The 16,235-nt window shown below is 34.3% G+C and overlaps 1 protein-coding gene across 1 annotated transcript in view; it reads left to right on the forward strand.

Annotated features, from left to right (window-relative positions):
- STAG1 (STAG1 cohesin complex component) overlaps positions 1-16,235 on the forward strand; it is a 421,265-nt gene that overhangs the window by 148,365 nt on the left and 256,665 nt on the right. The window contains exon 4 of the mRNA XM_080804269.1: positions 3,089-3,253. Coding sequence (XP_080660395.1) covers positions 3,089-3,253 — 165 coding nt within the window. The remainder of the gene's footprint in view (positions 1-3,088; positions 3,254-16,235) is intronic.

Raw genomic sequence — 16,235 nt, forward strand, 5'->3', positions numbered from 1 at the left:
TCTGTCAAATAAATAAAATCTTTAAAAAAAAAAAAAAAAAAAGAAATAAAAAGAAATTAGCTATTCAGCACTAAACGACATGGATGAATCTTTTTATATATTGTTAAAGTGAGAGATACAGTCTAAAGATGCTGCATACTTTGTGATTTAATTATATGACTGTAAAAACCAAAACTATAGTTATGATAAAAGAATTCATTATTTGCCAAAGAGAAGTGGGAGGTTTGAATGGGAGAAGCACAGGGATTTTTTTTAAGGTGATGAGATACCAGATTGTACATACATGACACTGCATTTATTAAAACCCATTGAACTTAACAGAAAAAGTGAATTTTAGAAGTACAGATTTTATAAAGTCATGTAAGAGCTTAGGTGTATACCGGAAGGGAATGTAGATTGTAACAAAGCAGTCTACCTCTATTTGAAGTGTTTGAAACGATATCACTGAAGGGATTGGGCAGGAAGTTGCTGACTTAAATAACTTTTGAAATTAATCTGTAAGACTAAAATCAAAGAAAGTACATTGTATATGTAAGCAATGCAATCTAGTTAATAAAGTTGTTTTTGCTGGGGTGTGATTGAACAGTTTTTTTTATGTTACACAGTTAGCCACTATATAGTACATAAGTAGTTTTTGATGTAGTGCTCAGTGCTTCATTAGTTAAGTGTAACACCCAGTGCTCATCATAGCACATAAATAGTTCTAGTACTGCTATACATGTATACTAGTGGGTGTCAGGTTTGTCACTGTTGGGTTGTGACCATATGGATTAGTAAGAGGGACTTTGCATTCATATGGTAATGGTTAGAGTTGGAGATAACTAGTATGAACTTATATTTATCTTAATATGGATAATAAATTGTTAACATGCAGCAGTACTTACACTCAGTATCAAGGAGCAAAACTAAGTGCCCATATCTTCATCGTTAATATCATTCTTCAGTAAAAGGAACCAGAGCTCCTTGGAGTATTGGCTAGTTCCAAAACTTGAGGAAGGGAATATACAAGATGAGCCTGTAGAATATTGTGCTGCCAGTAGGTAACCAGTAAGACTCACACATACACACACACAGATGGAAATATGTGAAATGGATGCAGGAGCCAACTAAAAGATCTCCCTATGGCCAGAGCTGAAACAGGTTGAAGAACAGAACTGTGTTGAATTATAACTCAAAGTATAAAATAAGTTTGGATGAGTCCACATTATTTTAAATGATTGAATGAGAACAGATAAATCTCCCTTACTAAAAAATTCTAGATATGTGTAAATACTTCCCCATGAAAGAGGTGGAGAATAACACCCCACCCCATAAATGTGTAGTGGGATGTATGTAGTGTCTTTCTTCCAGAAATACAGAATGGAAAGGGGTGGAAAAGTAACTTTACAGTTGAGAAACATGACAAACACCACCTCAGTCAACTGATTAAGGTCCGCATCCTCAGTTATAAATCATGTTGATAGTGTATACCTTTGATACAAGGTGAAAAAAAGTAAACTTTATCTCTTACATCTTCCTCTCCAAACCCTTAATCCCAGTGTAGTGATAAGAAAAACCCATCAGACAAAACCCAGTTGAGAAACATTTTATGAAACACTTGGCCAGAAATCCTCACAACAGTCAGGGTCACCAGAAAACCAGGGAAAGCCTGTCAAAGCCAAGAGGAGTTTAGAGACACATGACATAAATGTAATAGGGTGTCCCGGATGGGGTCCTGGAACAGAAAATGGCCATTAGGCAAAGCTAAGAAAATCTGAATTAAGTAGGGACTTTTCATTAATCTCTCAATATTGGTTCACTAACTGTAGCAAATGTACCATACAAATGGTAAGGAGTTAATAATAGGGTAAGTGAATGTGATATATGCGGGAATTTTCTGTACTGTCTTCACAGTTTTTTGGTAAATCTAGAACTGTTCTAAAAATAAATAGTAAATTTATTACATATTAATCTGCGCACAGAAATGATTGTAAGATTGTTAACCAAGAAGAGTTGAAAGAGTACTATGAAGGGCAAAAGAGTAGAAAGTGAAGGGAACAGGTGCAATAAGTTGGGAGGGAAGCCCCTACATACCATATTTTGTAGTATTCCTCCCATGCCCTTTGGTTAAAAATCTGAACACTGCAGCAGATAACACAAAAGTTTACAGGTCCAGCTCCAGGATCATAATGTGGGACAAACAAGGGTAGATGTGACGATGAGGGATAAATTGAGAAGTTGATGACTGAAACAGACTATTTTGAGCGTAAATCCCTTAAAAGAAAGTATAGATTAAGAAGAAAAGATACTGAGTAAAGCCCTAAGGTAATTCTAACAGGTAAGAAATATAGGGAAGGGAAAAGATACCTGAAGGGAAAGGATGAAATCATGTGGCCTATTGATAGGGTTTCAAAACATGTCTATTACATTTAGCAACACTATTTTCATTGGTAAGTTTGGTAAAGCAGTAACTGTGATGAGTTGATATATGAATGATATTGATGGGAATAATAATAGTGACTCATAGATGATTCTGTTAAATTATCCTTGGCTCAAGGGTTAGACATAGATAAGGTGGTAGCTGGTGTTGACTTTTTAAAAAAAATTGGGGGCATGGGCTTGGATGTTAATTGAAGAATGTAAATTCCATCAGAGGCAAGAATGTTTGTTTATTGTTAGTATTTTTAGTACCTAGAACAGTCTTAAATATGTTCAACGTATATTTGTTGCATGACTGGATAAAAAAAAATACTCGAGGACTTCTATAGAGAGAGAAGTTGAATATGCAACATTTCCAAGTAATGCTTTATTGAATAAGGTTTCTGAGGGAATAGTATCGGTAAGGTATAAAGATGGAGTTGTCAAAGGGGACATGGTTAAAATAATCAGCATTTGCATTATTGTTGTGCAAAACATTTTTTTTTAAATTTTCATGTCTTATATAAATTACACTTTGCTGTTTGCAGTTATTACTGAAAACAAATTGTAAAGCTTCCTTTGGTCAGAAATTACATCTCTTAACCTGTAGGATGAAACATAATTGTGGTATTCTGCATAAAGCAAAGTGTACCTGTATTTAATTTAATTTTTTCCTCATCTTTTTATTCAGTCTACAAATAAGAAACCTCGAAAATCTCCAGGAGAGAAGAGTAGAATTGAAGCTACTGTTAGAGGAACGGGCCGTGGAAGAGCTAATGGGCACCCTCAACAGAATGGTGAAGGGGAGCCTGTCACACTATTTGAAGTGGTGAAATTGGGGAAAAGTGCAATGCAGGTAAATTTTAAGTGTTTTTGTTTTATTTACAAAGCAGTACCGTCAGTAATCTATTGGGAACCTATTAAGTGACATTTATATATTTTTGCTGATTGTTTAATGAAGTTTATCTTTAAAAATTTTCTTTGTTTTACTTAGTTACATCAGGAAAGGCATTTTGTTTAATGGTAAAATGTACTTTAGATTACAGCATACTGAGTAAAATGACTTGTATATAATGGCTGCCTGAGAGAATTTTTATTGCCTTACTATATATTTTTAGAATCTGACTTACTATAAGTAACACATATGTACTGAAGAATATTTGAAAGAAGAAAGGGTCTAAAAAAAGGATTCTTAAGTAGTGAGCTAGGAATAACCACAATTAATACTCATGGTTATTTTGTGTGTGTATGTGATCTTTTATAACCTTCCTATTCTCTCTTCTCTCTCCTCATTCACTTAACAAACGTTATTAAATATTCTGTAAGAGCATATAATTATTGGCTTCTTACTAATTGACTATAAGGATAAATCACAGTTATTTTACTGTTCTTTTAGTGTATTTTTTCATTTTTTCACTGTTACAGAGTTTATTCATTATTCGTGTTTACCTCTCTACCTCTTTTTTTCATTTTAAAACACTAGAGTTAGGGGCACTTCAGTGACTTAGTTGGTAAGTGTCTGCCTTCACTTCAGGTGGTGATGCCAGTGTCCTGGGATCGAGCCCCACTTCATTTTTCCCTCACCAGCTCTCCCTGCTTGTGTTTTCTGTCTCTTACTATCTCTATCTGTCAAGTAAATAAAATAATATCTTTAATAAAAAAAATACACTAGGGCAAAATTTTTGGTGCAAGGGTATTTCTTAACTCTGTGATACATAAATATATTACTCTCCAAAAAATTTTACTAGTCTGTCTTTCACTAGAAATGTGCCTAGCAACTGGATACTTTATATTTAGGAATCAATTGATAATATATTGAAAAATCACAATCATTTATTTATTTATTTATTTATGATTTATTTATTTATTGGGGGGGGGACGATCAGAGGGAGAGTGAGAGAGAAATCCAAGCAGACTCCACACTGATCACATAGCCCGACTCAGCTCTTGATCTCACAGTTCTGAGATCACCACCTGAGCTAAACCAAGAATTGGAGGATCAACAGACTGCATCACCCAGGCAGCCCTGTAATTTATTATTCTAATGTGTATTTCTTTGATCACCAATGATTGATAAAAGTCAAATATTTGCATTCTCTATTTATTTGCTCATTTTTGATAGTTCCTTTTTAGTTTCTTTAAAATTAAGGTAGTTTATGAAACAGGTTTACTTTTAGAAATTTTCATTTTTTAACCTGTAATTTCCTTTTGTATTTCTTAAGGGAGTTCAGCTTTTACTGCTTTTTTTGTATGTTAACAGATTGGTATGTTCAGGGATCTTGGAATTTGTGTGGGAGGAGAGGTGGGGCAGTGTGATGATGCTAATGGTAAAAGAAATAGAAATTTCCAGTTATTTGAAGCAGTGGACAGACTGTAAGTTACATAAATATAATTTTAAAATAATGACCCTTAACCACAAAGCTTGATAGTTTCCTTATTATACTTCAGTAGAAAATTGTTACCAAGTTATAAGTATCTTATTTTTGAGTTCTCCTTTATGGTTTTCCACATTTAAGTAGAAACACAAGCAGAAAATTGAAGAAAATTTATGTTTTACTATTATTTTATTATATTTTTTAAGGATTTATTTATTTTAGAGAGAGAGAAAGAGAACATGCTAGTGTGAGCCTGGGGAGGGACAGAGGAAGAGAATCCTCAAGCAGACTGCCTGCTGAGTGCACAGCCAAATATGGGGCTTGATCCCAGGATCCTGAGATCATGACCTGGTCTGAAACCAAGGGTCAGACACTTAACCAACTGAGCCACTCAGGAATCCCAAGGAAATTTATTTTTATGTATAAATTTAAACATTGCATTTCAGTACTTTGCTTTCATTTTTTTCATGTAAAATTTTTTTGTAAAATATTTGTGTATATAAAAATAATTTTAATGTATACTGTATTAAAGCTCAATCCAGCTTTTTTTTTTTTTTTAAAGATTTTATTTATTTATTTGACAGGGAGAGAGATCACAAATAGGCAGAGAGGCAGGCAGAGAGAGGGGGAAGCAGGCTCCCTGCTGAGCAGAGAGCCCGATGCGGTGCTCGATCCCAGGACCCTGAGATCATGACCTAAGCTGAAGGCAGAGGCTTTAACCCACTGAGCCACCCAGGCGACCTCAATCCAGCTTTTTAAAGATATGAAAAATATCTTTAATATTTAATATGAACAAAATCTGGTATAGTATTTGAAACAAGACAGTGACTAATAGAAGTTTTTTCTTTTTCATCCACTGTATTCTCTATTCTTCGTTCAGATTAGTCTTCCTGAATGCTATTTCATACTATCACTCCTTGCTTAAATTCTTTTAGATCCACATTTTGGGAAAGGTTAAAATAAGTATTTCAGCCCCTAGTGCTTTCCGTTATTTGGTTTCAACCCACCTTTTCAACTTTTTCTCTCTATTCTTCTGTTTTTCTCTATTCTTGTGCCCCAAACATTTTCTACTTCACTATAGTTTTTTGTTAGTCATGTTACATTTTTGTTTCCTACCTATTCACATCTACAAACTTCTGTATATATATTTTTTTCATTGAGCATTCTATTATGGGCATTTTTCCTGTGACATTACCTTTATATTGTTTCCTAACATGTCTGGGCCATAACTTATTTATATAGTTTTTACTTGGGTTCCTTTGTTCTTAAAAGAAGTAAGATATAAACTACACTACTAAAACTAGTTTACTATCCATGTAAACTAGATTAGTTTTATTCTTTTAAAAATAGCACTTCTTTGAATATTCAGATATCCATCTAAAATGTGTATGTGGGAATGATTTTGTAACATAAATTCCTGAAAGTAGTTGCTGAGTAAAGGGAATGCATGTTTAAAAAAATTGGTGTTTCTTTTATTGAAGGTGGCACACTAATCTGTTTATTACCTCCTCATTTCAAACATAAAATAATAATAAAGTAATAAAAAGAGAATACAGACAGTGAGTTTAAAAACTAAATCTTCCTGTGTTTAAAGTCCAAGATAATCTACAGTGATGAAGAGGATTGGGTTTAGCATAGAGAAGCAGGTACTTGTAGGCAAGAATTTGCTTCTTATATGTTAAAAGGACTAAAACTGGGCATCTGGGTGGCTCGGTCGTTAAGCATCTGCCTTTGGCTCAGGTCATGATCCCAGGGTCCTGGGATCGAGTCCCACATTGGGCTCCCTGGTCGGCAGGAGATCTACTTTTCCCTGTCCCACTCTCCCTACTTGTGTTCCCTCTTTCTTTGTCTGTCAAATAAATAAATAAATAAATCTTTAAAAAATTTTTTTAAAAAAGGCTTAAACTGCTTCATGAAACATAGAGGAATAGAGTCAGGCTTATACCTACATGAAGCCAGGGCCTAACATTAGTCTCCATGCTTGTAAAGGAGACTAGAGAAAGCCACTGATAACTGCTGCATTGGCTAAAGCTTATGTTTAGGGTGATCATATATCTCAGGTTACCTTTGAGACTCCCAGTTTATGCTTTTTTTTCATGTAGTTATTAATAGAGACTCTGTTAATACCCAAGAGGGTCCTTGTCTGGATAATAACTTAATCTAAAACCTCATTTATGGGAAATCAAGGGCTGAGGAAAGGGAAAAGACAGACATAGTTCTTAAAACCAGGACCTGAATTGAGATGTCTGCTTAACTAAGTTGGTGACTGGGTCTATAAAAATTAAAAATATTATCTTAGAGCAAGAAGTTCTAAACCTGCATTATATGATCTAGTTCTGCAGTGGAGTGACAGGATAAGCAGAGATAATCACAAAACTTTAGACGGGGAGGGATGAATAATAAAAGAAATAAATAGCATATTTAAGGTGCCGGAGAGATGAAAGAAGAAGTTGTATCTGGTACCAAAAAAGGGGATAAATTTAATAAATTTGTTTTACCAAGGGAAAGAAATATAGTAGATGTCATCAAAGGGAGAATTTAAGACTTGACATTCATTAGGCATTCATTTAGAATGTAGTCCGGAAAAATAAAGAAGTAATTATGAAAGAGCAATTGCATGAATTTGGTATGGATTGAAGGGTTCCAAAATATGTCAGAGGAAGATATCAAAGGGAATAGAAGAAACATTGTTTTGAAGAGATAATTTTGGAAAAATTTCTCAGGCATATTTCCTCAGATCCCGAGTTTATTCTCAGAAGTGAGCAGGTAAGTAAAAATAATTACCTAGGTTTTAATAGTAGAGTGTAACTGTAGAACATGGAGGATTAAAAGAAAATCTTAAAATATTTCATCAAGAAATACTTGATCCTATTGTCTGTCCATAGTGATAGTTGAAATGATGTTGAAATACACAAAATAAATTCCTCTTCTGAATTATACTTACAAGTATCAAAAGGTCCTCTTATGATGTGATAAAGAGGAAATACACAGGGTTGATAGGTGAATGTTAATGAAAGTACTGTTAGTAAAAATACTGGGGCTAGCTAAAGCACTACTTGGATAAATACACAGTCTTAAATATATTAGTATTAGCAAAAGCAGTGGAAACTAGAAAAAGAGCAACCTAAATTAATTAGGAAGAAAGAAGAGTAATTAGGAAGAAAGGGATAATTAAAGTAGAAATGGAAATTACATAGAGAAAGAAATTGTAGAAAAGGTCAGCTAAATAAAAATATTAGCGATTGGGGTCAATACATTTTTAAGACCTAGAGGTTTTTATCTGGATAAAGGAGGTTTATTATCCAAGGATAGTTTACTATTAACAAATACTTTACTATAATATACCAGATAGTCATGTTATGGTAGGGGGAAGACATACCCTTATCTGAAATTATGTGAAGTGTTTAGAAAAATCATTTGATAGAGTTTAGGTGATAATTGTGATGAACAATACTCTTGGCGAATTAGGAACAAGTGGGAAGTTCCTTCGTTTAGTAAGGAAGATAACAAAATTATCCATATTTACAGAATATATAATTGTTTTTGTGGAATTTTCAGGATATAAACTATTGGAACCAATAAAAGTGTTCTGCGAAATTCCTAGAGAGAAAATAGACATTAAAAGAAAAATCAACCTTAAAAAAAATGATCAGCCCTCTGTATAGCAGTGATAGTCTATTAGAACAATGTAATAGGAGATAAGTGCCCATTCAAATAAAGTCCTAAAGATGAAATAATAAAATTTTGGCTGTAACACTGTAAAATACTGTGTTTCACTCATCAGAGTGAATAACATTAAAATGATGGATGAGGGGTGCCTGGGTGGCTCAGTGGGTTAAAGCCTCTGCCTTCAGCTCAGGTCATTATCTCAGGGTCCTGGGATCGAGCCCCGCATCGGGCTCTCTGCTCAACGGAGAGCCTGCTTTCCCCTCCCCCCTCTGCCTGCTTCTCTGCCTACTTGTGATCTCTCTGTCAAATAAATAAATAAAATCTTTAAAAAAAATTGGTGTATGATACTAAGTCAGTAAGACTGTAGGGTGCCAACTATTGGAATACAAATCTGTCTAACCCCTTCAGAAAAAAAATTGGGCAGTATCAAGAAAAATTGAATGACCTGTCCATTTTTCATTCATTTGGTAAATATTTAATGAATGCCTACATTGTGAAAGTGACCTTCGTTTTTTTTCTTTGTTGTTTTTCTTTTCTTTTCTTTTTTCTTTTCTTTTCTTTTCTTCTTTCTTTCTTTCTTTAACTGAGAATACTTTGAAGAAAAGCAATTCAGTTCCTAGATGTAATCTCTAGAGAAATTTTCATGTCTATAAAGGAGGCAAATACAATAATTTTTATATCTGTTTTGTTTATAATAGCAACAAAATAAAGAAGAGCCTAAACGTGTATGAATAAGATAATTGATAAATGTGGTATATTGAAACACTGAAGTTTTCTGTAGTGATTGAAATTGCGTGAACTAGAGCTTTAGATATTGTTATGAGTATATTTCAGGAATGCAGTTTAAAGGACAAAGCAAGCTACAGAACGCTACATAATACATTGTACCGCTTATATAAAGTATAAATACATAAGATAACTTGAAATCAAGTTTATGATATTGTTTACTTAAGAGAATGGGATCAGAGAGGGGTACAACAATGAAAACTGAAAAGGAAGCAAAAGAAACAAGTTTGGTTGTAAAATATTAAGTGTTGTTGAAGCTGGGTGCTCTTTACCTTGTCTGTCTTGTTTAGTTTATTATCTGAAGTAGAGATAGATAGGTGTTTCTGAAAAGCTTCCCCAAACGAAGTCTTTAGTCAGTATGTTTGGGAAATGAATACATCCCTTCCCCTTTGGAAAGGTACAAAATGTGAAGGCTTTGGTAAGGTTTGTATTAAAGAACCTGATTTCTTGTTTATTGAGCATCCCACAAACCGTTGATTCCTACAACTATTTATGGCTTTCTGTCTTGTCTTTTCTCCCTATCAGAATTGTAAAGAATCCGTTCACTAGCTAAAATAGGTGCTTATGCATCTCCTATAATCAGAGGCTTTATATTCAGAACTAAAACCACAGTTCTGTCCTCATGGAATATAGTCTCATAGGAAACATGTTGTAGAATACTTTAGTAAGAAGATATACAGGGTGGGTTGAAAACATGAAAAATTCAGTTAGACCTGTCTAGAAAACAGGGTCATGGAAGAGTTGCCTGAATAGCTAAAACTTGAACTGAGGCTTGAAAGATGAGTGGGAATTAGCTAGGCAGCAGTGAAGCATTTCTTACTGTAGAAACAAGACATACAAAGATGAGATCTATACCTTTTACTGTAGAATATGATACTGTAGTAAAAACAGAGCTCAGAGAAAGGTTATATTGTGAACATTGAGTGTTCTGATAGGGTGAAGGACAAAAAGAGCCAGAAAAATTGTGGGATGTTTAATAAAAGAAATCAGGTTCTTTAATATAAATCTTATCAAAGGCCTCACATTTTCTCTCTCTTGAAAGGGGAAGGGATATAGTCATTTTATAAACATATTGACTACAGAAGACCTTTTTGTGAAATTGATGGCATTTTAGAAAGAAAAAATGAGTATTAGTATCGGATGATTATTAGATGAATATTAATTAGCATTTTTAGACATACTTTTCTGGATGCAGTCTAGATAATGATTTGGAGGTTGTAATAATTTGGAATCAGACTTCTTTCACTGATTCAGTTTTTTACTGATCCAATTAGGAAGAAACACATGTTTAAATTTATAGAGTATCAGGATGAAGAGGAAGTGACAGAGTCTACAAATACTAAGGCTATGAAGTGATTCTGAAAGATAAGAGGAAGGAATCTAAGCTCATTGCTAGTTTGACTTGGTGATGTTCACCAAAAGAACGTTTTGCATGAGCATTGGTGTTGGAGGATGGATATGGAAATAATTTGGTTTGGACATTTTGACTTTCAGATACATGACGCTGAATACATGTTGAATTTTGGAACATTCATGTTATTTACTTAATCTAACTGTTATTTATAGTTGTAGTTATGGGCTTAGTAAGCATTTAAATGAACTAATCATTGGCATTTGAATTTTGTACCCTCAGGTATCAACTGAAAAAGTTGGATTATAGCTTATTCATTCAAAAATTCATTAAAAGCCTATTATTTCAGGCATTGGGTTAGGTGTAAGAGATGTAGATGAACTAAAGTTCCCTGATCCCTTGCATTCATAGACTTTCTGATCATGGGAGGGAAAGGAGAAAACCTCGATAGTGATCAAATAATCTGTTAATATGCTATCACAAACCAATGATTAATACTAATTGTCTTAGTATGCTACTACTACTACTAAGTTCTGTGAATAGAAATTGGAATTAGAGCGTAAATGAGGTATACCTAATGACAGAATTTAGTCTGATGTTGGCTTTTGACAGGTGACTCTGAAGGGAAAACTTTTTTTTTTTTTGTCCTTTTAATATGATTGGAAAAAGGTACAGGTATCTTAGAGGATGGGATAGTCTGTGATGAGTCATTCTCTCTCCCTTAGAGAGGAAGCTTTGTTCTTTTGTAAAGAAAACTTGAACTTTTAAAGGACATTGATTTCTTCTAGTCCCTAGCTTACAAATGGGGTTGTTGCCAAATCTCAACATATAAAATACAGAGGAATTCTTCCTCAAGATTTAGCTGGGTGCATTTTACTCTGTGACTACACCAAAGAAAGTGAAAAAGCACCTGTTACTTTATTTAAATCTCACCTGTTAACTTGCATTTGAACTCATATTATGACCTGTCAGAAATTACATACATTACTGATAAAATGGATAAAAGTGTTTCATAATAACATTTGAATTTCTACATGTTCATTGCAAAGCTTAAAAGGTTTACTAAGTATTAAAATGGCTGAAAGAATGTCTAAGAAGTATGAGTAATTGTGAAAATTCTAAGGAGATATTAGGGGAGAGAACAAGTATATCATTGACTGAAATGAAAATGACGAAGATAGCCAGAAAATAGGAAATAATACAGTGAAGATGAGGAGTGTGGAGTAAAGCTTTACAGAATTGAGCAGATATAAATACTTGAGTAGAATTAATCAACATATGAGTGTAATGCAAGAAATACATCTTTATAGCTGTAGCCACTACAGTGTAAGATTTGGGGTGTACAGGATTTAAAATCATATAATAAAATACTAAAACATTCTTATTTTTAACATCATAATGAAAAATTTAAATTTAACAAACATCTAGATTAAGTTTAGCTGAAGTAGACAACTAAATAGTAGGTGTTTAAACAAGACTGAAGTTTATTTCTCTCATATAAAATAGCATAGATCATGTGATCTTTTCCATGGTGACAGGCAGTTGTCAAATAATTGAAATTGTTAATTTTTTAACAGTCAAATGTACATAATCACAACTTCAACAGCTGTGTATTTTGGTGTCACTCAGAAATGAATTTTGTACATGAAAAGGAAGAAGCTGCAGGCAGCACAGTTGTAGACACTCACCCATGCAGAAGACAGAGCTTGGGTCCTTTCAACGCCCTATGAGTATCTTTGTATCCTGCCAGTTCTCATTCCTCTGTTCTGACCCTGGTGGGGAGTCTGGACTAATGGTGACAGTAGTCACATATATTTCACATGTCCCATGAATGAGTTGATCATTTAGGGGTGGGGGTGGAAGGGGAGGAGCGCTACTAGTGCCAGGCACTGTGCTCTTGAGGTGAACACTCCATTCTAGAGCTCTTGGTTCCTAAGATAAAGGCATGTATGAGTGGCCACAAGAGTGGCTAGAGCCTGGTAATACCTATCCAAGTGTATGTTTGTTGACATTGATAACCTGTACAACCCCAGATGTGACAGAAATGGTGATTGAAGACCCACTAGTACAACCAAATGTCTTGTGCTGGTGGATGAACCTGATGGGCATCCATGATTTGGAAAATGAAGACCTGATCCTACAGCACAACACTCTTGTTGCAAAAGCATCACTACCAAGATGCCTTTGCTTTTTGAGCTTGGACTGGGAAGCTGAACTGTAGTGGCTCTTTTGTGACTGTGACTTGATAATATTCCATGTACAGGCTGGTGGTACACTATAGGCAGCTAACTCTCTATATTAAGCAATAGTAGAACGCCTCTTGGAAGATCCTTGATGCTAGCTCTGCCTATTTTAAGAGGGGGATTAGGGATGAATTACTCTCCCAGGATGATAGCCTTCCCAGTATGCACTTCTATGTAGGTCGTCCCCTGCTGGTAATTTTTACATGGATAAGAAATCCACTCCCACCCACCATAGACATTTAACAACTAGCCCCAGTGTTGTCATTGTGGTGGTCCTAGTGGTCATTGTTGATAACATTGAAATCCTGGTGATCACGATCAGTAAGAAGAAGGGGAAGGATTCAAGGAATTGAATGGATTTCCTTGGAAATCAAGGAATCAAGAATTGGGGAGTTAAGTATATAGTCCAGCATAGGTCCCCCTTGGGGGTAGGTAAGAGGATAAGACTCAGGACCACTTCATGCTAAAACATGATTCTTGGCCCAAGGCAGGTACTCCTCTACCATTCTTCCCTCTCCCCGTCTCCTCCATCTGAAGAGTTGTGGTCCCAGGACCATCTCTCTTTCTGCCTTTATGTCCCCTCCTCTTTTGAAGTACTATTCTAACGTTCCTTTTTCCTCTTGGTCCAGAGAAATGTAATCTGACTCTAAAGTGAAGGTAGACACAAGAGGTTTTTATTGAATGGTATCTTTGATTATGTGTAAAATAAAAAGTTGAGATGACATCCAGGATCATTTAAAAATGATAGAACACCTTTTGAAGGCATAAATGAAATTAGGTGAGGAAGAGTGTTTTTCCTTTTTGAGTTTAAGTTACTTTTATTGGCTATATCTCATTACAGAGGAAAGATTAACAGCTTAATCCTGAACTATCTACTAGTTCATTGTAGTAGCCTTATTGGTGAGCAGAAAATTTAGCTTTATTTGGACTTGCATGATAGCCATATTACTCTCTGTTACACCACCACCAAATGTGCTTCTTGCTTAAAGGGGATCTTATTTTAGTGGCCTAAACACTTTTTTTTTTTTTTAGAGCAGACTATCCAGAAACTGTTAGTGTTTATTTTTTACCTCACCCTTATTATAGTTGATATTAGTAATGTCTTATTATGTAAAAATGTTTGTGCATGTTTGGTCTTTGGCAATTTGGGGACTTTCTTAATATAACAGATTTAATGGAATTCAATGAAATATGAAGAAAACATAAGGCAAAAGAAAGAGTTGAATTTGTGTCAGATTATGCCCCCCCCCAACTTAAACAGCTTGGTTTACTTTGATCCTCAAGGAGGATGTACATAAGAAGCAGGTAAAATAAATAGAACTTTACAAATACTAATTGGATGAAAGAGATAGTTATATCAGTCAAGGTATTATCAAACCAAGGCACATATCTTAGAATTGTATCTTAATTTGATCTTTAGAAATGTTCAGATTTTATAGCCATGATTTTTGGCAGAAATGATTATATTTTTATAGAGTAATCATTGTTGATCCATTTTAGTGATTTAGCTGAATTACCTTTAAACTCCTTTATGTCTCATCATATGCATATTTTAAATTGAGATTAGGAACTGGTCCAGGATATTTCACAGTCAGCTTAGTGCCTAATTTGAGAAGAGTAAGGAAGTTCTAAACATAAACTTCATTTCTCCCAGTTCTTTTGTGTGTTTGATTATATAGTATTTGAATTATTTTTTTTTTTTAAACACTTTAGCCCTGATTTCTTCCACTTTCTTAGAATGAAAAGTAATATATAGAATATGCAGAATGTTTTAGGACAGAAGATAGAAACCGCTCATTTCATCATCGCATAGTTATTTGAAAACCCTCAAATGATAGGTTAGTATTTACTTAGAAGTGGGTTTTGGGCTTTCTTTGTTTGAGGTTTTTACATAATTAGAGTGTCTCTCTGAAATTAACTTCATGGATGTTTTAACCTGTTCTCAAAAATTCTAGCAGCTACATAGAGTAGCTATAAAAATTAAATTTCAAATATGGTGGCTTATCATGATAGATATTAATTTCTCATTGTCTAACCATTCTGTACCAGAATTAGTGGTACCCATCTTCCTTTCATATGATTCAGGGATCATGCTCCTTCCATTATCTGGTTCTTTTTTCCTCTAGAGCCTCAGTGTTGTTTGCATTCAGTGGGTGGAAGGGGAGAGAGAATGGAGTAGTACCTACTTCTTAGAAGCTTTTGGCTCCTTTGTTTCATTCCATTGATGGGAATTTACTGCATACTAAGGTGATCTGGGTAATGTAGTCCATGGCTGGGTACTTGCTTTCCCATTTTAGTACATACTGTGGAAAGGAGAACACAGATTTGCATGCCACAGTTACTTTTAGATAATTAGAGCAAAGATATGTGGTACATATTTTAATATTTTCAGAAGACAGTACACAATAAAAGCTGCTGGTTAGTGCTAGGATAAGAGCATTGACTGCCTATAAATTATTTAGAACTGTAGTCCTCAAGGAAGCTAGGAACTCTACTTAGGAATTTTCACAGTCTCTATTCAGTTATATCCAGAGGTAACTACTATTTTTCACATGTTTAGCTTTAGGAAAAATACATTGCTGTATTGTTCCAGTCCTTGTTGATGTCAAGCTGTGGCTTTAAATTGGGTGTTTCAGATATTACTAATTTTCTTCGTGATACCCTCTAATCTTCCAAAGGCATCATCCAGTTATATCATCTTTTATACAGATGTTCAAGGGCTGATCAAGTAAGTAAAGATATGACTGTTACTATCTGTACGTATGTGTTTGATTATATATATCAATATAATAGTTTTATGAAGTCATTTTTAGGAAAAATGGCCTTTATGTACATACTTGTATATATTTGTGTTACTGTTTATAACTGTTTAAATACATGTAATTTGGTGTTTTCTACTAGTTTTATTACCAGAGAGGGGACCTAACTTATTTTAATGCTTCTGGCTAAAATACCCTACTATAATAGAAAACATGCTTGAATAAAGGTATTGAGGTATCAATGAGATTTCTTCCTTTATTTACCACAGTAAATTTGGATTGACTGTGGTTGTACAGTTTCTTACTCTGTATCCTAACTTTAATCATATGTAAAGCTGAATCCTTTCCCCCACAACCAAAAAAAATTTTAAATTTCTTTTCAAACTGCTGAAGAAAATTATGTACATGTTGATGTAATTCCTTACTTGATAGGCTTTGGTCCTAAGCCTTTGAGATAGGAGGACAGAGGAGATTTGTTTCACTCTGGTGAGGACCTTTGATCCTAGTACAGGATTTCTTAACCTGGAGTCAGTGCTAGAATTTTTGGTAGGCATGAATATAAATGAGGAGAGTTGTGAACGATTTGGAATTGATTTTAAAGAAATAAGAGGAAGCCAATCTAGGATATTTAAAAGGATTGTTAATGACATTGAAG

Source organism: Martes martes, assembly GCF_963455335.1.
Source record: "Martes martes genome assembly, chromosome: 1".
In the NCBI taxonomy this organism is placed as follows: domain Eukaryota; kingdom Metazoa; phylum Chordata; class Mammalia; order Carnivora; family Mustelidae; genus Martes; species Martes martes.